Source organism: Phocoena phocoena, chromosome 15, assembly GCF_963924675.1.
Source record: "Phocoena phocoena chromosome 15, mPhoPho1.1, whole genome shotgun sequence".
NCBI classification, from domain to species: domain Eukaryota; kingdom Metazoa; phylum Chordata; class Mammalia; order Artiodactyla; family Phocoenidae; genus Phocoena; species Phocoena phocoena.
The window spans coordinates 71,563,338-71,587,337 of NC_089233.1; the positions used below are offsets into that span (position 1 = coordinate 71,563,338).

Genomic DNA, 24,000 nt, shown 5'->3' on the forward strand with positions numbered 1-24,000 from the left:
CTCCAGCCCTGAACCTTACAACAGAGGACGGCAGGAATGGAATTAAATGAGGAAAAGGGCTTCAACCTCAAGGAGTGGTTGGTACAATGAAATGAGTCCATACTGAGAGATTCACTCATTCTTGATTCACTGGTTCAACAAGTACTTTCAGAGTACACCTTGTGCACCAGGCTCTGTGCTGGCCCCTGGTGCATAGTGAATAAGACAGACACCAGTTCTGGCTCTGCTGGAGCCCCCCAGTCTTAGCTTCTACATACATCACTGGATCAGAAAGAGGAATGTGAAAGACGATTCTGGTGGGAACAGTGATAGAGGAAATAGAAAAGGGCCTCAAATGATCCTAATCTCCAGGTAGAGGGGTGGAAGCCCATGGCTCTGGGAGCAGAAGGAGGGCCACGGGCTGTAGCCTTGGTCTGGGGCTGTCCTCCACCCACCAGTGACCCCGAAGAGCCTGGGCCTGGAAGTCAGGATGCTGGGCTCCCAGCCTACTCGCACAGGGTAGTTCAGCCATCTCCCTGGGCAGTGCCCACCCCATCTCCTCCCGGGGGTTTCAACTTTGAGGGAGGAGGAGAGTCCAAGGCTGAATGACACTTGAGCCCCAGGTCTGATCAGAGTACGTGGTGGGGGGCTGCCCTTGGCACAAGCCCCCTGCTCTTGGGTACAGAGGTCACTCCAGATCCAGGGGCGGCCAGGACTTCTTTCTGGGCCAGAGCCAGGCTGCTTGCTAAAATTTGAAGAACCCATCTTCTCACCCACTGCTGCTGGAGTTGCCATTTTAATAACCAAGTTTAGGAGATTCAATTAAGATTGGGAGCCTCATCCCTCTTCCAGGGAGGCCTCACAATTGGTATTTTTCTCCGCAAGAGCATGAATGGGGCCCTTTGCAGGGGTTTTTGTACAGCAAGCAGCACAGAGAGAGAAAAAGGAAAAAAAAAAAAAACAACTTTGGCTCAAAGATGCCAATAATAGGGGACTTCTTTTCCCGGTCTCCCCATGGAAGGTTGTCAACAGTGCAGGCATAATCGGGCCGGCGGCTGCCCTGCTCAGAGAGGGGAACGTGTGCTCCTTTGTTACGATGGGCTGAATAGGATGTCCCTGCACCCAGACCTGGCCTCCCGGCTAACAAAGGGCCCCTTTGTCACCCCGGGCAAAGAGTGCTGCCGAGGTTGCCACAGCAACACAGGGACAGAGACTTAACGTTCAAGTGACATTTCAGATGGGAAGCGGGCATTCAAAAATTCAAATTTCTTTATGTGTAGTGGTTTCTTTCTCTGGATATTTTAAAGGAACCACATGGCAAACAAAAGAAAAAATAAATAAGCCAACAATAAACTCGTAGCCAAGCCAACAAACATCACTGCAAGTCAGCATGCTGGTTCCTCCTCTCTCAATGGGTGAAAAGCCTTGTTGACAGCATCATTGGGGCCCCTAGGCAACCTGTGTGTTCTTATCCAAAAGGCAATCTGACACCATTAAAAAAAGTTTGAAAAAAATCATCTAGAATTCTACCTGCTGGACACAGGACACTTTTTCTCTGTCTCTGTCTCTGCATTCCCTAGACGGTCCTGTATGATCTGCTGCATGCCAGACCAGGAGCTGGGGTGGGGGGATGCAAAGGAGGTGAGCAGGGCTTGATAGAGGAGGGGAACTTGAGAGGGATTTGCTGCTAACCCAGTGCTGGTACTTAGTTGCTATTTCCAGGATGAAATGAGGGAGGAAGGGAGGGAAGGAAGGGAGAGAGGAAGTGCTCTCTCTCTCTCTCTCTCTCTCCATTCTTTTAAAGGGGAAAGCATCATAAATAGCAGGATGCAGGCAACGTGTCAGGCAGAAAATATGTCTTTAAACAATTGCTACCACAATATACAAGATATTTTCCTTTAGTGCTTTATTATGACACTTTAATAAACAACACTGAAGGAATACTACAGTGAACACCTGTATATCCACCACCTGGATTTGGCCATTAACATTTTACTTTTTCTGGCTTTATTGCATATTTATCCATCTATCCATTTCTCCACCCATCCATTAATCCTTCTTATTTTTTTAGACACATTTCAAATGCAGACATCCTTTAACTTCCCTAAAATACATCAGCATGCATGTAATTATTGAGTCCAGTATTTGTTTACATTTTTTCTTTTGATTTGAAATTTACGTGAATTCAATGTACAAATCTTTTTTTAAATTAATTAATTTATTTTTGTCTGCATTAGGTCTTCATTGCTGCACACGGGCTTTCTCTACTTGCGGCCAGGCGGGGGCTACTCTTCGTTGCGATGCATGGGCTTCTCATTGCTGTGGCTTCTCTTGTTGTGGAGCACAGACTCTAGGCACACGGGCTTCAGTAGTTGTGGCATGTGGGCTCAGTAGTTGTGGCTCGTGGGCTCTAGAGCGCAGGCTCAGTAGTTGTGGCGCACGGGCTTAGTTGCTCTGCGGCATGTGGGATCTTCCCAGATCAGGGCTTGAACATGTGTCCCCTGCACTGGCAGGCGGATTCTTAACCACTGCACCACCAGAGAGGTCCCAAATGTACAAATCTTAAATGTACATTCTGTGAGTTTTGACAACGGCATCCACCTGTGTGACCCAAACCTTTATCAAGATACAGAACGTTAGGATCATGCTAGAAATTTCCCTCATGGGAAGACAGACAAACAAATAGTCACATATCTTCTTCAAGGTGAGAAGTACCAATGAACTCTATCTTTATTCTTCTTTGCCCAAGCCTGTACATCACTGAGGCTACTACAGGTGATGGAGAATATAGGCCAGAGGGGTGTCTGGGTCTAAAGTGGAGCCTCGTTATCCTTAGAAGGGGGAAATATTAGCAGACATTCTCTTGTGGAAATGAAGGAGACTTAAGATCACAGATTTCTGAGTCCAGGCAGCCCACTCCTGCCGAGAGCTGAGTCAACTGAAGATGGGCCAAAGGTTAGGGCCAAGAGATACCCATCTCTTCACCTGACTAACTCCTCAGTACCCTACAGTGCCCAGCTCAGCATTACCTCCTTCAGGAAGTCCTCGTTTGTGTTCCCATTCTATTTTTTCTCACCTCTATTATGTTTACTACACTGTATTTAATTGACTATTTGTTTGTCTTCCCAATTCAGCTGTGAGCTCCTTGAGAGCACAGATCATGTCTTGATCATGGTTCAATCTCTAGTCTCTGGCATGTGATCAAAAATATTTTTCATATATTACCCTTACTAATATTTGCCAAATACTTTCTAAGTGCCAGGTAATTTGTAATTACCTTTGTTTTTAAAAGTATTGATTTTTTACCCAGTTGCTATAAAAATTTGTAGATTAGAGGAGAATACAGAAAATAGAAAATATGTAATATGGAAAAATATAGTCTAATGACAAGGACAGACCTTGAGTATGATAAAGAAAAAGTATAGATAATAGATACAGAAGAGTTCTTAAAGCCATAAGACTAAAAACACCTTTACACTAATACATTTGTAAAGTTAGAGAAAATGAACAACTTTCTAGAAAAGTATAATTTACCAACATTTACTGAAGAAAAATATGACATAATGATCTAATTATAATTTAAGCAGTTGAATCAGTTACCAAAATGCTTCCTCAACTCATTAGACAAAATGAGTATAACCTTGGCATGCAAAGCTTGGCAATAACAGTACAAAAAATTTAAGACCAATTTCAATTACTAACATAGATGCAAAAAGTTCTAAATGAAATAATGCAAATTGATTTAGAAGTGTATTAAAAAATGAATTATGACTGAATAGAAGTTGCAACAATTATCCCAGGAATTCAAGGATGGTTCACCATGAAAATATCTATTAATATAATTTACAATATTAGTAGGTTAGAAGATAAAATCCAGATGATTATTTTAATACATGCTAAAAAATATTATAAACTACTACTAATTCATGCTCCCCAGAAAAATCTCTTAGCAGAATATGAATGAAAAGAAACTTTTTTAATTGATAAAGAGTATCACCAAAAGTTTACAGTTAGTATCTTAATAGCTTAAAGGTGAAATGTAAGCAGTTTTCTTATTGAAGTAAGGAACAAGGCAAGAATGCCTGATATCAACACTTCTATTTAACATTGATTCTAGAGGTGCTGGACAATGAAATAAGAAAAGACAAACAAGTAGTAAGACGATTGGAATGGAAGAGCAGAATCAGTCTCCCCCCACTTCTCTTTCTGCAGATAATATGACCATTCATGCAGAAAATCCAAGAGAATCTACCGAAAAACTATTAGAACAAATAAGAGAGTTTAGTTAGTTTTGTTGACACAAGATATTCATCTACACCTTTAATATTGTTCCTTTATATACATATTTATAAAATCTCAAAGGATTGAAAGACTTTTTATCAAAAAACCCCTCAATTCTCCCCAAGTTAATTTAATAACTAAATATAATTCAAATCAAAACACTAACAGGGTTTTCTTTTTGCATAAGCTGAAATTTATGTATAAGATTAGAGAGATGTAGTAAGGTCTAGTGGTTATGAGTGTGGACTTTGGAGCCAAACTAGTTAGTTGAAAATCCTGGCTACACTATGTACTAACTACAAGTAAGTTACTTGGCCTCTCTGTGCTTCAGTTTCCTCACTTGTAAAATAGGGATAAGAGTAGTACCTACCTCATGGAGTTGTTGTCAAGATTATTAGAGGTAAGAGATGTACAGCATTTAGCATAGTGCCTGGCACACATCTGGCACTCAGTACTTCTTAGCTGTTATTAGAGCTTCTTTTAATTTCCCCTTAGAGAGTAGCACATGGTTATTTATCTTATTTCTTTTCTGAGTGGGGTTCATTCACATTTAACTTTTCTGATTTCTTTCCTTCTGTAGCTAGCACACACTAATATACAGGTGTGTACATGGCAGACAAAGGTAAGGAAACCTTGAGAGCTCTCAGGGGATATGTTCTAGATGGCTCATTCATTACAAGCTTTTTGTATTGTAAGACAATCTGCATGATGTCACTTAAACTCAAGTGTAGTGTGTTGTTGCAGAAGGTGCATGGATTTCAAGTATGAATCCCAGCTCCACGAAGTTCTCACTGCACGTTTGAGGTTCAGGGATTTTTTCTAAGCCTCAGTTTCCTCATTTGTAGAAAGTGCTTTGATAGGGCTTCCCTGGTGGCGCAGTGGTTGAGAGTCCGCCTGCCGATGCAGGGGACACGGCTTTGTGCCCTGGTCCGGGAAGATCCCACATGCCATGGAGCGACTGGGCCTGTGAGCCATGGCCGCTGAGCCTGCTTGTCCGGAGTCTGTGCTCCGCAACGGGAGAGGCCACAACAGCGAGAGGCCCACGTACTGCAAAAAACAACAAAAAAGTGCTTTGATAATAATGCCCATCATGAAGGCTGTTGAGGGCATGCCAAAAGATAATGTGCTGGTTCCCACAGCAGGGCTCCACGAACTTCAGTCATCTCCCAGGGATTCTGCACCCTCCCTCTTTCCTCCCAGCCCCCACTTCCTCTCCCCAAGAAAGTCCAAAGAGTGTAAAGTCTTCCAGATGGACCTTGGCACTGCCCCTCTGGAAAGCTGGAGAGCGATTCATGGGTGGGACATCAGGGAGAAGTCCCCTCCTTTTGTGAGGGGACTTTAGAGCAGTTGACTAGGTAAACATGGTTTAATAACAACGACTCACAATTTAATAGTGCTTCAGAGTTTTAGAAGTGCTTTGCTATCTATTTCCTCATTGCTTCTCATAACAAACCCATGGAGAAGGCACTACCTTCCCATTTTGCAGAAGTGGAAACTGAGGCTCAAAGAGGTACATTGACTTGGGTAAGGCAAAACAGGGAGTTGAGCAGAGCTTAGGACTTGAACTCAGAGCCTTTGGTGTCTCAGTGCTCTTATATGAAGGGCCTAACTGAATTATCCTGTGCTAAAGTCTCTGCCACATGTGCATCGGTTCGTTTGATCTTTTGTCCAGCAGACATTTTGAGTGGAAGTTGTGGGCTGACTTGGCCAGTTGTCAGAAATAATGGACAGGTTGGAATGCTGTTGAGGGGGTACAATGGTTAGGGCCCCAAGAATGCCCAACTGATGCACCAAACAATAGCCACCCACCTCAACCAAGTTCCTGAAGGAGATGCATGCGTGCACATGCAAATACACACACACACACATACACACACACACACACACACACACGGAGTGAGAGTGCCTAAAGAAAGCAGAGTTCTGCTCCGTTATTAGGTGGACTTGAGCCCTGTGGCAGAAACTACCGGGGCTCTGCCCACATCCCCACAGACCTCACCATTCCAGTGCATGAAGCCCCAACCTGTGGCTGCTGGTACCTGCATCTCCTTGTCTAATGGCTTTCTCTGGTTGACAGAACCCCATTCTCCTTGCCAGGCTGAACGGCCCTGGAATTAATGCTCTCTGAGAGCAGCCTCTAACCAAGGCCGTGAGGAGTTGGTGGATAAAGGCTCCAACTACTTGCCCCTCAAGTGGGATAACTCTGAGGCAGTGTTGTACATTGTTCTCCAGAACTCCCCAGTGGAGTGAGGCTCCAGTTGCCTACAGTGGTAATCTGCATGATAATATGCCCATTACTGACTGTCTTTCTTTCCTGAGATCACTTTTCTACCCCCTACCTGTGTGTCCTGGGATCACTCTCCAATAAACTACTTGCACTAGGATTCTTGCCTCAGAATTAGCTTTTGGAAGACCCCAACTAAGAGAGGTGAGCTTTTCCCTGGGGACCTCTTTTTTCCACACCCCAATTGAGCTTGACATATCCCGTCACATCTAAGCCTGAGTCAGATCTTATGCACACTGGCCACTGGGAGGGAAGAGACAGAGGAGCAGATACTGCCAGGAGTCACCCACATGTGCTAAATTGTGACTCCTCTCACTGGCAAATGTAGCCCGTCTGTTCCCTGGAATCTGGACAATTCAGTGGCTTCTTCTTCCTGAGGGTGTGCATGTGTGTGTAGATAGGAAGTCCCTTGAAAACCCTACCTCCCCTGGAAGTGGGCATGAAACATCCATCCTGTATTAGTCACTGGAGGCACCAAGATGAGTGAGCCATCATCCCTGCCCTGGAGATACTCATAGGGCAAATGCGTTATTACGGTTCGGTGAAATCTACACTAACAGTCCTGTGTGCAGACAGTTGTTGGAGCAGCAAATTGGAGCAATGAGTTGGATTCTTGGAGAAGTCTTCACCAAAGAGGTGTTACTTCTACTGGGTTTTAGTGAATAAGTTGGAATTTGTTAGGGTTTTCATGGTGGAGGGAAAAGAGTATAAGATTAAGTATGCCTAGACCTGTAAATCCCCCACCTGGAAGTGACACATACCACTTCTGTTCATGTTCCTTGGCTAAAGTAAGTCACAAGGTCCTACCTAAGCACAAGTGGGTGGGGAAGTACATTTCTACCATGCGTCCGTAAGGAAATGATTCAAACTAGCCAATCCTACATTTGTTTATGCTGCTTTGCCTGTTCCTTTACATGGAAACCACAATAAATGTTCTTGCCTACAATTATTCCCTCTCCCCGTGCCTCCTAACTGACCCTGGTGCTTCCCCATGTGGCCCCTATGGCATGGCACGCCTCTCCTCTTGGGAACTGTGAGTAACAAGCTATCTTTTCAATGGCAATTGTTTCCTGATCCATTTTCCTTACCATAGCTAAATAATAATAAAGTATGTTACAACACATCCATATTCTCATATCTCAGCTATTTATGATATCAGACACTGAGAACTGGAAGATGCATAAGCAGGTACTCTGGGCCCCCAGACTGGATTACTGCAGGCAGGGCATGACCAAGCTGGCTTGAACCAACTGTGAGACTCCCCTCTCCCAGATTCCACCTGATGTCAAGAGGAAGAGAAACCCCACTCCTGTCCTGAGAACAAAAAATGAGGCTGAGGTGTTCCTTTGAGGGAAATGAGTCATCAACTTCCTATCTGATCAATTCCCACAAAAAAGGGCAAGCCCAAGCTTTGGGGTCTGCGTGGCTTCCTTGCTGGGATCCACTACCAGACTTCCCAGAGATCTCTTTGGTGCTGACCTCCCCTCAGGGAAGGGAGTAGACATAGGTGACTGACAGGGTTGGTGTTTGCTGCTGCTGGCAGACCCCAGGGAAGCCAAATTGCTTCCTGAAGTTGACCCACTGCACATGGACCTCCATACTCTGGTGGCTGTTCTACAGCCCTGGCCAGAGCTAGTGAGACCAAGACTGTGGAAATATGGGCTGTGGGAAGTGCTCCAGGTGGGATTCTGGACTTAGGTACTGTTGATTAGTCCTGATATTAACACTGTGATGTTGAAGATTCCTCCCTGGGCTTCATACTTCTTGTCTGTAAAATGGCCACAGCAGTCTTATTTCTTGACTCAGAGGATTGCTGTAAAGATTGACCTCCTCAACCCACAGCAGAGGTATCTACAAAAAACAAAATGAAATTAAACAAAAAAGCAAGCAAAAAACTACAGCAGGCACTATAATAAATGGTGAAATATTGATAGCTTTCCTTCTGAGATCAGGAATGAGACAAGGATGCCTGCTATTATTACTTCTTTCCAACATGTACTGGCAATACTAGCCGGTGCAACAAGGTAAGAAAAAGAAATAAAATGTTTAAGGATTGAAAAGGAAAAACTAAAACTCTCATTTTTACAGATGAAATAGAATACGGTATATTTTTTTAAAGTCAAACAATCTACAGATAAATTGTTAGAATAAGTGAGTTTGGCAGTGTTGCTGGATACAAGGGCATTATACAAAAATTTACTTCTATATGTAATATGTTCCAGATCTATATTGCCGAGTAACAAACCATTCCAAAACTTAATGGGTTAAAATAACAATAATCATCTATTACCTCTCATGGTTTCTGTGTGTTTTGGATTCAGGAAGCACTCAGCTGGATGTTTCAGAGTTTTTCATGTGGTTGCAGTCAGGTAGTAGATGGAGCTGGAACAGCAGGGGACTGGCTAGGCATTTTCCTCTCTTTTCTTTAGTTTCAAGGTCTCTGCATATGGATTCTCTGTATGGGTTACTTTAGACTTCTTCAAAGCACAGCAGCTGAGGATGTCTTACACAGTGGCTTAGGGTTCCAAAGACAAATGTCCCAAAAGAGGGAGCCAGACAAAAGATGTATCAACTTTCATCACCTAGACTCAGAAGCCACACAGCATCACTTCTGCTACATTCTATTTGTTAAAACCCAGTCACCAAGACCAACCCTTTTTAAGGGTTAGACTCCACCCCTTTGGAGGATGTCAAAGAATTTGCTGACTTATTTTAAAACTACCACACTGTACTGGCAACAAACAGATAATTAAAAAAAAAAAAATATATATATATATAAAGGAACCATTGACAATAGCGTCAAAAACATAAAATACCCAGGACTAAAAGTAATAAAAGATGTGCGAGTTCTCTACATAGGAAACTATGAAACATTGCTGAGATGATTTTTTTAAAAAACCTAAATAAATGAAGGGACATACCATGTTTATGGATAGGAAGACAATGTTGACAATGTCAGTTTTACCCAAATTGATCCAAAGATTCAAGGTGCAAATGTCAAGAACAGTCAAGGCACTCCTGAAGATAAAAGTGGGTAGATTCATGCTATGGGACATTAAGACTTATTATAAAACTATAGAAATTCAGACTGATAATGGCACAATGAAAGACAAATAGGCTAATGGAACAGACTAGAAAATTCAGAAACTGTCCAATGCACACATGGACTACCTGATTTATGACAAAATTAACACTGCAGAGAAGTGGGAGGAAAGGTGATCTTTTCAATAAATACTGCTGGGTCAGTTGGATGTCCAGATGGAAAAAAGGAGAGAGGCCAGTGGGAAATTCCTTCTAATGAGATATGGCAATGAATTCTAGAAAAAATGACTGCTGAAATTTATTTAGAAGTCCTTTCCTTTCTGAGCTGTAATTTCCTTCTGTTGTTCCCAAATCTTTAGTGAAAGCCTGTTTCCCGCACCTGTCTTGTATTAGGGGATCTTTATGGTCACAAATAGTGGTCCTAGCTTGAAGCCAGGACCAGCAAAGCCCAAATTGCAGTTGGGAGCTAAGTTCTAAGTTGGTTCTTGGGTGGGCAAGGGGCTCACTCCCTTTTTTCCAGATAGCATCTCATGTCCTGCTGCCACCCAAGAATCCCATTCTAATTCACTTCTGCCTCCTGGCCTTGCGCCCTTCCCAGCAAGGCATCCTCAGTGTGCCAGAGTCAGGAAGGCAGAGGGCAGTGGTGGCCCAGTCAGTGGGAGGTGAGGGAGTAGAGACTGTTAGAGTAGACAGTTCTTAGATGGGAAGGGGAGGAGCAACAGGCCAGCTGCCAGCAGGTGATGTGAGGAGTTAGGGGGCTTTTTTTTTTATATGTGTGTGTGTGTGTGTGTGTGTGTGTGTGTGTGTGTGTGTGTGGCCGGGGAGACTGTTTCAGTCACCTCTCTGTCCCACCATGGGAGCCATCTCATTTCCATTCTTCGCTCACTCCAGAAGACCATGGTGGTGGTGGTGTTCGTGGTGATGGGGATGGCAGATTCTGGACTCTTCCCCAGAACTTCACTTTCTAGGCTATTTCTAGGGCCCTCTCTCTGTCATTAAAGGGAGAAGGATCCTTCTGCCTTCTCCGGGTGGTTTCAGTCCTAGATACTCTGGGGGCAGCGGAGCCCACTCCATTACCGACGCCACAAGTCCTTGCCTCAGTTTCCTCATATGTAAAGTGAGAATTTAAGCAGCAATCCTCCAGGGCCACTCTCGCAGTGACTCAGATCAGTGGGACACGGAGGGAGAACATCCTAACGTCAGCCTCGGGCTCTAGGCCGCAGCCCCGGGGTAAGGCAGCACCCATCTCCGAAAGTGTGCCTTCCCTTCCGCCACATTTAGGGCTCAGCGACGCCCTAAATATCTAGGGCGGGGAGTGTCCCACTTCTGGGGAGGGGTGTCGTACAGGCTTCTCCCTCCCTTCACCCTTGGTGGCGGAAGGCGGGACGGGAAAGGGCCGTCTGGACCGGCGCGCAACCCTCCGGAACCCCCGGGGGCGGAGAGCCAGGCGGGGGACCCGGCGTCTGCCTGGCCCGCGGGAGGAACCTCCTCACCCGGGTCCGGGCCCCAGGCCCTCCGCGGCGCCCGAGGCCGGAACAATAGCGCGCGCTGGCGGGCGGGGGCGGGGCGCTCCGCCGGGCGCCGCCCCCGGCCCGCCCCCCGCGCTCCCACACTAGCTCGCACACTGGCTCGCACACTGGCTCCCACCCGCCGCCCGCCCAGGCACTACCCGCGGGAGCCGCCGCCGCCGCCGCGCCCGCCATGGACGTCCGCCTGTACCCCTCGGCGCCCGCCGTGGGCGCGCGGCCCGGGGCCGAGCCGGCCAGCCTGGCGCCCCTGGACTATTACCACTGCGGCAAGGTAGGCGGGGGCGGGGTGGGGGCCCGGGAGGGCGGGGCCTGCCCGCGCCTTCGGACCCAGAGCCGAGCCAGAGCGCCCCGGGCTGGAGCGCGGGCAGCAGTACCCCGGCGGCTCGGGACGCGGGCGCTCTCGGGGACACACGCGGGGAGATGCCGGCGGTGCCGACGCGCGGGGACACGCACCCATCAGCCCCGCCGACGGGCACATGCCACTCATGCCGATCCCCTGGCGGTGACACTCACGCCCAGAGTTGTTGGGATCACAGGCAGAAGTCACCCCGACAGTCACTCACACGATGTCACAGTGACACACACTCACCCACGTCCCCCTGACAGCCTCGCATGCATTCACGATCCGACACACAGTGACCCACTGTCACACACACAGCCATCCTGCTTACACTACCGTCCCACACAAGTCACCCTGACAGTCATTTATTTCTACACAGCCACACGCAGTCACTCGCCCACCCGCGCTGCCACACCGCCACATGCAAGCCACCCGGTCCCACAGTACGACGCCACACACCGCGTTCCATGCCCCCATCCGCCGTCACACGCAGTCACAACTGGGGACAGGCACACAAAGAAGTCGCTCCGACAGCCACTCGCTCACGCTCCCAGTGACTCAGACAGTCGCACGCTGTCACCCATAGCCACCCCATGGACGGGGAACCTCAGGCACCCTAATCGCCCTGACAGCCACACAGTCACACGCGGTCATACCCGGGGGCAGCCGCGGCCACCACACCGCCCCTCCCCCACCTCGGCCGTCCACACTCGCGCGTGGGCGTTTTAACTTTTCGGCGCCGCAGCGCACTAATTGGGCCGTTTGGTAATCGGTTGTCACCGCCCGGCGGGGCCTCGGATTGCGAGCTGGCCATAGCCCAGCGAGGCCTGTCCCCTCCCGGGAGCGAGGCCTGTCCCCTCCCGGCTGGGGCTGCGGTGAGGGATACCCCTTCTTTCCCGAGATCGCCGCCTCCACCCGCAGCCAGGTCCTAGCCCTGCTGCTTCGGGCGCGATGCGAGCTCGCGCGCCTGGAAGCCCGGACGGGCGGCGACCGACCCCGCTCCCCGTGCCGAGCCCAGCCCGGGACGCTGAGGTGCAGCGGCGCAGTGCGCGTCTCCTCCCTCGCCCGGGAGGGAACTTTCGAACTTAGTTAGGAAGCCGGACGGTCCGTGCGTCCGCGGGTCTGTGCGTTGGTCCGGGGCCGGCCGGAGCCGAGCGCGGCTTTTCGTCACTCGGAGCCCGGATTGAACGGCGCGCGTGGGTTTCCCCGCGGCCCTGGCGCAGACGCGCGGGCTCCATGGCACTGTGTGGTGAGTGCGCGTCGGGTGGCTGGGTCGGCGGCCCTCCGGGGCCTTAACCCCACCCCACGGGCTTTTCGTCAAGCTTCTTGCTGTGGGGATGCTGCGGGGAGGGGGCGTCCCCGCGCAGAACCTGGGGCCGCCCAGGCTGAGTGCGTCCTCAGGCCTTGGGGAGCGGCTTCTGGACTCTGGGGGCAGAGCCCTGCGCAGTTCGCCTGGGGCTTGGGGTGGGGTCCGAGGCCCTCAGGGCCGGGGGCGGCGTGGGCCGGGCGCAGGCGGCAAGTGAGGTCTCTCAGAGGATGGGGCGATTATCTTTTGTCCGGTGACGGGCAAAGTTAGAAGCCGAAGAGGGGGATGGTGTCTTCAAGAGAAGGCCGGTTCTCGGGCTGCTTCCATCTGATGGAGGAAGAATTGATTAGAAGTAGCAAGTGGAGTCTTTAGGAAGGAGAAGACGGTTGGGTTTGGGGCAGCTCGTCTATCTTCTGCCCTTGGCTTTGTTATTTTTTAAAATATGAAGTTGGCAAGGTTCCAGCTCCTGGTTTGGCGGCCGGGGTGAGATTGGGGATTTGGGCCTCAGAGTCTGGTTGGATGGGTGCCCCTCGCCTGCAGTGCTCCTTTTGGGGGTGGTGTTTCTGTAAACCCCATCAGAGTGGGGTGGTCTCATAAGGGGGCCTTTGGGAGGTGGAACTCAGCCGAGGCCCCTGCTTTATTCTGGTGCTCTGTAAAGCTCTGACTCAGCACCAAGAACCAGTGTGAAACCCTGGTGGGAGGGAACCAATCAGGGAGTCAGAAGCTGGTGATTCTGGTTTCTGTCTGTGAACTAGGACCCCTGACCCAGAGCTGAGGGTGTGTCCGGGTGGAGGACGGTGACAGCTGGGCTGCTAAGGTAGGTGACAGAAAGGTCTGACGTTGCATTTGGACGTGGGATCTGCTTCTCGATCCTTCAGCCTCATGGCAGGGTGAGGCAGAGAAAGTCACTTGGCTCAGGGAGCGGTGGGTCAGAAGCCTGTCGGTAGCAGATCATCAGGGGGCAGTCGCCTTCAGCACTGGCGGTTGGGGGGTGGGGCAAGTTGTGCCGAGGAGCTGACGTTGAGGGACTGGGGAGGCTCCGTCTTTACAGCTGGTCACTCTCAGAACTGGAGGGGAAACAGGCCCAAGATGCAGCCATGACCACAATTGGGGTCTATAGACTGGGCTGCAAAACCAGGACACAGACTGCACATTGGGGGCTCTGTCCCTGGAGCCCAGATAAGAGGCTTGTCCCCACAGGGCCTGAGAAACACAAGGGCAAGCCTTTGCCAAGTGATGCTGGACAGCCATGGGGCAGTTGACCTGGAAGGGCCCTTGGCGACCGTTCCCTTGGTGACTGTCCCCTTAGCGATCCTCTAACACAGAGATTCCAGCCTCTTTAAACCAAAGTCATGAGCAGTGGCTGTTCTTTGGGTATCTTTTGTTTGAGAAGATACACAATGACTCAAAGCTGCTGTGGTTTCATTTTTGCTTTGAAATAGATGTTTATTAATCACTATAATATTAGCATGCATATGAAAAATAGCTTACAAGATATGAAACAGGCGCATTACTTATTTTATGTAGTAATGGCGCCTGGTGAGCATAGGGGTTTGTGGCCCTGTAGCCCTGTCTGTGGCCCCCTACTGGGAACCATTAATCCCCTCCTTCTTCCTTCACACAAGGGGAAACTGAGTCATGGAGTAGTATACTCATAGGTTACGTAGCAAATGAAGAGCACAGCTGAGGCCTGAACCCAAGCTCCTGGACTCCCAGCTTCACACTTGTCTGGTGTTCCCCACACATCTCTGCCATGGTTTGGGGGTTAGGAGTCATGATGTCCTTCTAGGGTAACTATGAAGTCCCTTCATTAGGGTTTTGGCAAGGTGTTTCATCAGGCTGGGGGCATTGCCTGGGGCTTCTGCTCAACCATGGCAGACTAGTGGAAACTGGCCATTGGGATTGGGCAAACCTGGATTCAAATCTCCGCTTGTGGCTTTGTGACCTAGGGCAAATGATTTTAGCTCATTGAGATATGATTTACATACAATAAAATGCAAATTATTTTTTTTGTGGTAAGCGGGCCTCTCACTGCTGTGGCCTCTCCCATTGCGGAGCACAGGCTCCGGACACGCAGGCTCAGCGGCCATGGCTCACGGGCCCAGCTGCTCCGCGGCATGCGGGATCTTCCCAGACCGGGGCAGGAACCCGTGTCCCCTGCATCGGCAGGCGGACTTTCAACCACTTCGCCACCAGGGAAGCCCTAAAATGCAAATTTTAAGTGTACTGTTCCATGAGTTTTGACAAATATAACCACACATATGGTGTGGTTATATCCCAATCCAGATATAGAACATTTCTGTCACCCCAGAAAGTTCCCTCATGCTCCTTTCCAGTCAGTACCCCCTACCGCTAGAGGAAACTACTTATCTAATTTCCATTATCAATGCTTTATTTAAGTTCAGTTTAAGTGTACTAAGTTAATTAAGTTTTAGAACTCATGAAGCATATACATTTTTGCCTTTGGGTTCATTTTGCTCAACAAAGGGTCCTTAAGATTCATCCATGTTGTGTATGTCAATAGTTTTTTCTATTTTATTTAGTAATATTACATCGTACGAATATAGCGCGATTTGTTTATTTGCCGATGGACATGTGGGTTTGTTTCCATGTTGGGGCTGTTGTAAATAAAGCTGCCGTGAACATCCTTATACAAGTCTTTCTGTGAGTGGGGCGAATTATTTAATATCTCTGAGCCTCAGTATCCTCTTGAGGACAACATTGTCTACCTCTGAGGTTCGGGAGAGTTAAGTGAGTTAATATAGGATAGGAAAGTTCTTGACACATACCAGCCACTAATTAGATAACAATGCTATCAACCACCTGGGACCTATTCCAGTAAGAGGCTTAGCATCTCTGTGTTCCAAGTATCCTTCATCCCTGGTCCAAACATCCTGGCTACAAGGCCAACCCAGGATGAACCCAGGGTGTTCAAGGCCATCCTGGGTAGCACTTTCTCCATGCAGTGCTCCATGGCCAACAACCTTCTCTCTGTCTCCAGGCATGCCCCACCACCCCAAGAACTGGGGTTCAAAACTGCATGGGTTTTGACATGTTCTGTCATCCATCATTCAATCAACAAACAGTTATCGAGCACCTCTTTGTGCTAGGCACTGCACTAGGCAACTGATGGTACAGCAGTGAAGCAAAGTGACACATATTGCTACCCTCTGGAGCTTACATGTCAGCATGGAAAGTCGTAAATATATGGGTGAGGTAGATATGGTATTGTGACTGATGCCGTCATTACAACTATGGAGAAATATGAAGCAGGGAAGAGGGTTAAGGATATTAGGTCCAGGCACTGGTTTGCAGTTTTAAGTAGGGAGGTTGGGGAAGGCCTTGTGGTCTAGATCAGTAGGTCTCAAATTTATGCATCATCTGGTAAGATTTGAAACAAAAACAGATTCCTGGGCATCCCTTCCTGCCCTGAGATTCTGATTCAGCTGATTTGTGCTGGGGTCCTGAGGGTTTGCCTCTCTGATGAGCGCCCATCCATGCTGCTGCAGCTCTGGAGACCACACTTTATACAGCAGCGGTTTGGTTGTTTGTATACAGGCTTTTGTGGGCTCCCACCAGGCAGGAACCATGCCCAGCACCTGGCACAGTGCCTGACCCATAATTACTCAGGAAATTGTGCTGGCGGGTGAGTGATTCAACTCTCCACCCACACAGCTCTGGGCACAGCATCTTGCCCCTGGATGGGATCTAGAAAAGCTCGGTTAGTGAATGATTGGAGGCTCCTTATGGTGAAAATCTATGAAGTGGAAGTTGCTGGTCCCACCTCACCCAGACCTGAGATATGAGACACCCGCTCAGCAACCCTAGTAGATGAGGTCCCCACAGCATCTTTCTGCTGGGGCACAGGTGGCTGTGGATGGGTCCTGGGGAAGGAGCCCTGGGCTGGTTGGTCCTGGGGGAGCTCTGGAAGGGTGCCTCTGTCTCTGTTAGGAAGACTTTTTACTTTCTGTCTAAAGGTGCTCCCTATAGCCCTCCCCCAGTGTGTCCCAGAGGCTCCTCAAGGACCACGCTTCTGTACCTTACCAATGTCAGGAGCAGCAGCCCAGGCCTGACGCAGCCCCTCCCCGCCCCCGCCCCCCAGTCTGCTGGGTGACCTTGAGCATGACAGTGCCTTTCTCTGGGCCTCTGTTCCCCTCTGTGCAAAGGGAGAGCACATTAGTGACCATTAGCCTCATGAGATGGGGAGCTATGGTGTGGAAATATAACGATAAAGTCTGGGGCATGTCCTTTATAACTGTAGAGTATGGTGCACCGGCAAGGGTGAGGATGATGCTTTTTGTTTTGTTTTGTTTTGTTTTGTTTTGCGGTACGTGGGCCTCTCACTGCTGTGGCCTCTCCCGTTGCGGAGCACAGGCTCCGGACGCGCAGGCTCAGCGGCCATGGCTCACGGGCCCAGCCGCTCTGCGGCATGCGGGATCTTCCCGGACCGGGGCACGAACCCGTGTCCCCTGCATCGGCAGGCGGACTCTCAACCACTGCGCCACCAGGGAAGCCCAGGATGATGCTTTTTGAAGAAATAGGCCCTCATATGCATCAGAGGGTAGGAACCACTGTGTCTGTCTCTTTTGTATTCCCAGAGCTTGCCTGGCACATAGGTGCTCAGTAAATATTTGCCAAATGAACAAATTCAGGGCTGGCCTGTTGTTCCCTGTGGCTTGAGGAACTTAGCATCTGTTTGGCTCTTATAATCCGAAGACTTTGCGGTGAGCACATCGTGTCCAGAGCAGGGCAGGGCAGGGGCCAAGAGTCTTTTGGTTGACCTGACATTCCTAGAAGAACTTCCCTGAGTAGGCCCAGGGAGCAGAGCCCAGCATGGAGAGCAGCCAGTAAACTGGGAAGAGCCTCACCCGCATCCCAAGGATCGCCCTGCAGGGTGGCTGCCAGCTCCGTGTGATTCTGTAGGGCGTTTATTTTGCTTCTCGGATTTCCCAGCGCTGGTCTCAGGTTAGGAAGGCAGTGTAAATTCTGGGACCTGGCAGACCTTGGTTTGAACATTACCTTACCATCTTCAGTGCAGGCAAGTTATTTCACCTCCCTGTGCCTCAGTCTCTGCATCTGGAAAATGGGCACATCAACACCTCCTCCACAAGGTTGCCATCAGAGCTGGAAATCCTGCCTGTAAGGTACTCAGCCCCAGCAGGAAGTGCCTTCATTTCTATTCACAAAGAGCAGCACAACTGAAAGTTAAAATGCAAGAGGAATCTAGTTTCAGCACTGGCTGCTGGGGGAAGTGTCTTCCTAACAACAGGCCTTTCCATGCCTTGGTCTCTGGATCTGATTTTCCTGGGCCTAGGGTTTGAAGAGGTCTCTGCACAGCATTCTGGACAGACAAGGAGCTGCTCACTTCCTTTACATCTTTCTTTTTCCTTCTTGAATCTGTGTGGGAGGGAGGTGGGTTTAGGAGGCAGAGAAGACTGGTTCAGACTGCAGCTGCACCGTTCATCGGCATGGGCCGCTGACCTTGTGCACATCATTCAACTGCTCCAAGTCTCAGTTTTCTCATCTGTACAAGGGGACAGTAATGCGTTCCTCATATTGTAGCTATGAAGCTCAGATTAAAGTAACAGACATGGAAGTTCCCTCTAATGTAGAACAGTGTTTCCCAGCCTCAGCAATATCGACTTTTGGACCTGACAGTTCCTTGTCTTGGGGGTTGTTCCATGCATTATAGGATGTGGAGCGTCATCCCTGGCCTTTACCAGCCAGATGCTAGCAGCACCCCACACTCTAGTCATGACAATCAAAAATGTTTCCAGACTTTGCTAAGTATTCCCTGAGCGGGGAGGCAAAATCACCCCTGTTGGAGAACCACTAATCTGGAAAGTGTGGTACAGATAAACTAGGAGATGATGGTGATGAGAGTGGCAGAGCTTTGGGGCTCGTGCTTTCTGTTTGGTATTTTAGTCCTGTGTCTCCTTGTCAGCAAATCCTGTATCTATGTGGTTGACAGTTATCCTGTTTGTTTATTTACATGGACCAAAAAAACCTACATAGTGATTTTTCAGCATCATTTGGGAGCAGCAGTAAAAACATGTGGTAAGTAATTATTAACTTAATGAGTCGTGGTAAACTGTAATTTTATATCTTAGTGAAAACATGTTGTATAACAAGGGATAATAAATTTTGTTCAATTACCCTGATGCTTAAACTTGCTACTGTACAGTTGTGATTTCTGGTGCCTGCTAGAATGAGCAGCAAGGTTGTGGCTTTTCCGTGCGTAATGACCTGTTTCCTGCTGGGTTTTTCAGATGTTCAGCAGGTTTTAGTGAGTGCCTACTGTGTGCTAGGGGATTCAGCCCTGTCCTGAAGGTGCAGGGACTCAATAGGAAACTCGGCTTTCCTAGATGAAAGGCTGTGTGGAATATACTGGCTGGAAAGGCAGTCATAATTAAATATATAATTGTCTGGGGAAGTGATAGTGTCAGAGGTGTGGGAAGGCTGCACATGGCAGTCTTACGGGGAACACCAAGCAGGCCACATGCGGGGCATGCAGAGTGGTGGGAAGGCGTTCTAGGCAGAGGGGCACCCGTTGCAAGGTGGCTTGGAGGGGATTTGGGGATACTGTCAGCCTAAGTCAGGGAGTGCTGCCTGCAGGGGAGAGGGATGACAGCAGGAATCGTTATACGGAGGGAGGAGGGAGGAGGGAGGGTCGCATCCCAGCTGGTTGGATTTTAAGTAGAAAGGTGCCTTGGAGCCAGAGTTATGGTTCAGAGTATGGAATGTTTCATGTTGCTGGATCCAGACCATTGTCGGTCACTGTCTCTTGGTCTTCTGCTGTGGGAAAGTTTTTTGGTCTTTTGTTTTTTGGTAGAGAGTTTAATATTATTATAAATGCCTACAAAATATCCTTCACTTGTATGAAACTGGGGTTTATCATAAGTAGGCATCCTATTTTCTTACTGCAGCATCGTTGATTTACAATATTGTTTTTGTTTCAGGTGTACAACAAAGTGATTTAGTTTTATATGTATATATATATTTTTCAGATTCTTTTCCATTATAGGTTATTAAAAGATACTGAATATAGTTCCCTGTGCCATACAGTAAATCCTTGTTGTTTATCTATTTTATATGTAGTAGCGTGTATCTCTTAATCCCATACTCCTAATTTATCCCTCCTCCCCCTTCCTCTTTGGTAACCATAAGTTTGTTTTCTATGTCTGTGAGTCTGTTTCTGTTTCGTAAATAAGTTGATTTGTATTATTTTTTAGATTCCAGATATGAGTGATGTCATATAATATTTATCTTTCTGACTTCACTTGGTATGATAATCTCTAGGTCCGTCCATGTTGCTGCAAATGGAAATATTTCATTCTTTTTTATGGCTGAGTAATATTCCGTTATATATGTATACACACACACACACACACACACACACACACACACACACCCCACATTTTCTTTATCCATTCACCTGTTGTTGGACATTTAGCTTGCTTCCATTGTCTTGGCTTCTGTAAATAATGCTGCTATGAACATTGGGGTGCATGTATCTTTTTGCATTAGAGTTTTCATCTTTTCCAGATATCTACCCAGGAGTGGGATTGCTGGATCATATGGTAACACTATTTTAGTTTTTAAAGTAACCTTCATACTGTTTTCCATAGTGGCTTCACCAACTTACATTCTGCTATGGGAAAGTTTAATGACTTGTGTTTGATTTCCCCCAGTAGCCAGGGATGCTGTGCTTCTCAGACTTTAGTGCAACAGAATCACCTGGAGGGCAGTTAAAACACAGAATGCTGGTGCCACCTCCAGAAGTTCTGATTCAGTAGGTCTGGGGAGGAGTTGAAAATGTGCAGTGCCAACAAGTTGGTGATGCCACTGCTGCTGGCCTGGGAAGCACACTTAGAGAGCTCAGCTCTCGTCTAGAATATGGGAGGATTTTCCCTCCTTGGCTTAGAACAGTAAGGATGTACTGCTGGCCTGGGGCATGTAGCCCTAACTTGGACGTGGTCAGGTGTCCCAGAGACTCCTGCCTTTTTCAGGACCCCTGTGGGTCATAGGGAGCGTCTCCTTCACCTTGGAGAGAATCTTACATTGGACTCCCTGGAAATAGACTCTGATGTGGAGAGTTGCCTGTGGAAGGTGTATCTGGGGGGAAGTTCTGAGGAGGTGCACCTTGAAGGGAGTAATGGAAGCATGGTTGGGCAGAGGGAGATGCTGGCCTGGGATACAGTTAATGATGAAAGCATCCCACAGGGACCTTTGGAACTGGACTTCAGTCTGTCTCAAACTGAGGCAAGGGGGCCGCGCATTCCTTTGATTCTTGCATCCTCTGGTCACTGGCTTCAGGTGGCCCCCACAGGGTATAGCTGTGAGCCCAGAAGTTAGGGAATGAATGGGTGGACAGGGAAGCACCACTGTGTCCATTTCACGGAGCTGCATTTGGGGGAGAAAACTCACCTTCTTCTTGTTTCCCAAGAAATCAAGGGTCAGCATATTGATGATTAAATTTTAGAGACGTTTGAGTCACTTACTAGATTCTTTGTTGCTTCATGCTGTGAGGGAGAGCTGGGAGATAACTGCTTCTTAGGTCCGAGTGAAGAAAAATGATAATTAATGGAATTTTCTGGGGCCCAAGGAGATTCTCTTACACATTCCTAGGTAGGATTCCAGAGTTCTTGCGCTGAGATGTCGCACATTTTCCTGTGTGGTAGGGAGGACTCCACATTGATTTCTGAGGAGTTTCTGGGTCATGCCTGAGTCAGTCACATCTGGGCAGGGGACCGTGGCTTTCTACTTGGACTGGAGTCCTGTCACATTCTTGAAGAGCCTCTTTGCCCTGCCTCCACCTCAGGGTAGGTCAGCATCCATGGTGGTCCCTTTATCAGTCTTTCAGCTTTTCTGAGCAACCAGGAAGCTCAGGGGCAAATGCCTGTGTCACTTGTAGGCATGACATAGGATATCATGGGACATCTTTTTTTTCTTTTAATTTTTATTTATTTATTTTTGGCTGAGTTGGGTCTTCGTTGCTGCACGCGGGCTTTCTGTAGTTGAGGTGAGCGGGGGCTACTCTTCGTGTGGTGCGCGGGCTTCTCATTGCGGTGGCTTCTGTTGTGGAGCACGGGCTCTAGGCGCACGGGCTTCAGTACTTGTGGCACGCGGCTCTAGAGTGCAGGCTCAGTAGTTGTGGCTCGTGGGCTCTAGAGTGCAGGCTCAGTAGTTGTGGCACACGGGCTTAGTTGCCGTGCGGCATGTGTGATCTTCCCAGACCAGGGCTCGAACCCGTGTCCCCTGCATAGCAGGCGGATTGTTTTTTTTTTTTTGTAACATCTTTATTGGAGTATAATTGCTTTACAATGGGGTGTTAGTTTCTGCTTTATAACAAAGTGAATCAGCTATACATATACCTATATCCCCATATCTCCTCCCTCTTGCGTCTCCCTCCCACCCTCCATATCCCACCCCTCTAGATGGTCACAAAGCATCGAGTTGATCTCCCTGTGCTATGCGGCTGCTTCCCACTAGCTATCTATTTTACATTTGGTAGTATCTATAAGTCCATGCCACTCTCACTTTGTCCCGTCCCAGCTTACCCTTCCCCCTCCCCGTGTCCTCAGGTCCATTCTCTACATGTGCATCTTTATTCCTGTCCTGCCCCTAGGTTCTTCATGACCTTTTTTTTTTTTTTTTTTTTTAGATTCCATATATGTGTGTTAGCATACGGTATTTTTTTTTCTCTTTCTGACTTACTTCACTCTGTATGACAGATTCTAGGTCCATCCACCTCACTACAAATAACTCAATTTTGTTTCTTTTTATGGCTGAGTAATATTCCATGGTATATATGTGCCACATCTTCTTTATCCATTCATCTGTCGATGGACACTTAGGTTGCTTCCATGTCCTGGCTATTGTAAATAGAGCTGCAATGAACATTTTGGTACATGACTCTTTTTGTATTATGGTTTTCTCAGGGTATATGCCCAGTAGTGGGATTGCTGGGTCATGTGGTAGTTCTATTTTTAGTTTTCAAAGGAACCTCCATACTGTTCTCCATAGTGGCTGTACCAATTCACATTCCCACCAACAGTGCAGGAGGGTGCCCTTTTCTCCACACCCTCTCCAGCATTTATTGTTTGTAGATTTTTTGATGATGGCCATTCTGACTGGTGTGAGGTGATACCTCATTGTAGTTTTGACTTGCATTTCTGTAATGATTAGTGACGTTGAGCATTCTTTCATGTGTTTGTTGGCAGTCTGTATATCTTCTTTGTAGAAATGTCTATTTAGTTCTGCCCATTTTTTGATTGGGTTGTTTGTTTTTTTGATACTGAGCTGCTTGTAAAGTTTGGAGATTAATCTTTTGTCAGTTGCTTCATTTGCAAATATTTTCTCCCATTCTGAGGGTTGTCTTTTCGTTTTGTTTATGGTTTCCTTTGCTGTGCAAAAGCTTTTAAGTTTCAGTAGGTCCCATTTGTTCATTTTTGTTTTTATTTCCATTTCTCGAGGAGGTGGGTCAAAAAGGATCTTGTGTGATTTATGTCATAGAGTGCTCTGCCTATGTTTTCCTCTAAGAGTTTTATAGTGTCCGGTCTTACATTTAGGTCTCTAATCCATTTTGAGATTATTTTTGTGTATGGTGTTAGGGAGTGTTCTAATTTCATTCTTTTCCATGTAGCTGTCCAGTTTTCCCAGCACCACTTATTGGCAGGTGGATTCTTAACCACTGCGCCACCAGGGAAGCCTTCATGGGACATCTTTTGCTCATTAACTCACTCCCAATTTCATTTCATTCTTCTATCATTTCCCCCTTTGTCTTGAGTCCTGCCATTCTTCTTTTTTTTTTTAATGTTTTTATTCTCTATAAAATAAACAGAAATATATTAGAATAAAAAAAAGTAGAGCCCCCTCTCATTCTCTTTCATTTTCCCCACTGCCCTCTCAGCCCTGCTCCCCAGGGCTAACCACTGACGGGAGTGTGGTGGGTATACTTCCAGGCCTAACCATTCTTCAGTCAGTACTTCTAATGAGTTTATTGTTTCTATTTCTGTAATCACTTTTTCATTTCTCAGAATTCTGTATTGTTTCTTGATTGGGCTTATGTTCTAGTAGCCCATTCTTTTTTTTATGGATGTGGGAATGTCTTGAATCTTTTTGAAGATAATGTTTCAGTTTTTTAAAAAAGTTATCTTCTGTTTGCTGCATTGACTCTGTTTTCTTGCTGGTTAGGTCTTTGGTTCACTTCCTGGTCTCTCTTTTATGCTTATGTTTT

General features: G+C 47.6%; 1 protein-coding gene across 3 annotated transcripts in view; it reads left to right on the forward strand.

Annotated features, from left to right (window-relative positions):
* Window positions 1-11,256: 11,256 nt before the first annotated feature.
* TOX2 (TOX high mobility group box family member 2) overlaps window positions 11,257-24,000 on the forward strand; it is a 137,348-nt gene continuing 124,604 nt past the window's right edge. For 2 of the 3 annotated variants that reach the window (XM_065892519.1, XM_065892521.1), the window contains exon 1: window positions 11,257-11,386. In XM_065892519.1, the coding sequence (XP_065748591.1) occupies window positions 11,288-11,386 (99 nt within the window). In that variant the 5' untranslated portion in view covers window positions 11,257-11,287. The remainder of the gene's footprint in view (window positions 11,387-24,000) is intronic. The other variant, XM_065892520.1, reaches the window with a different exon arrangement.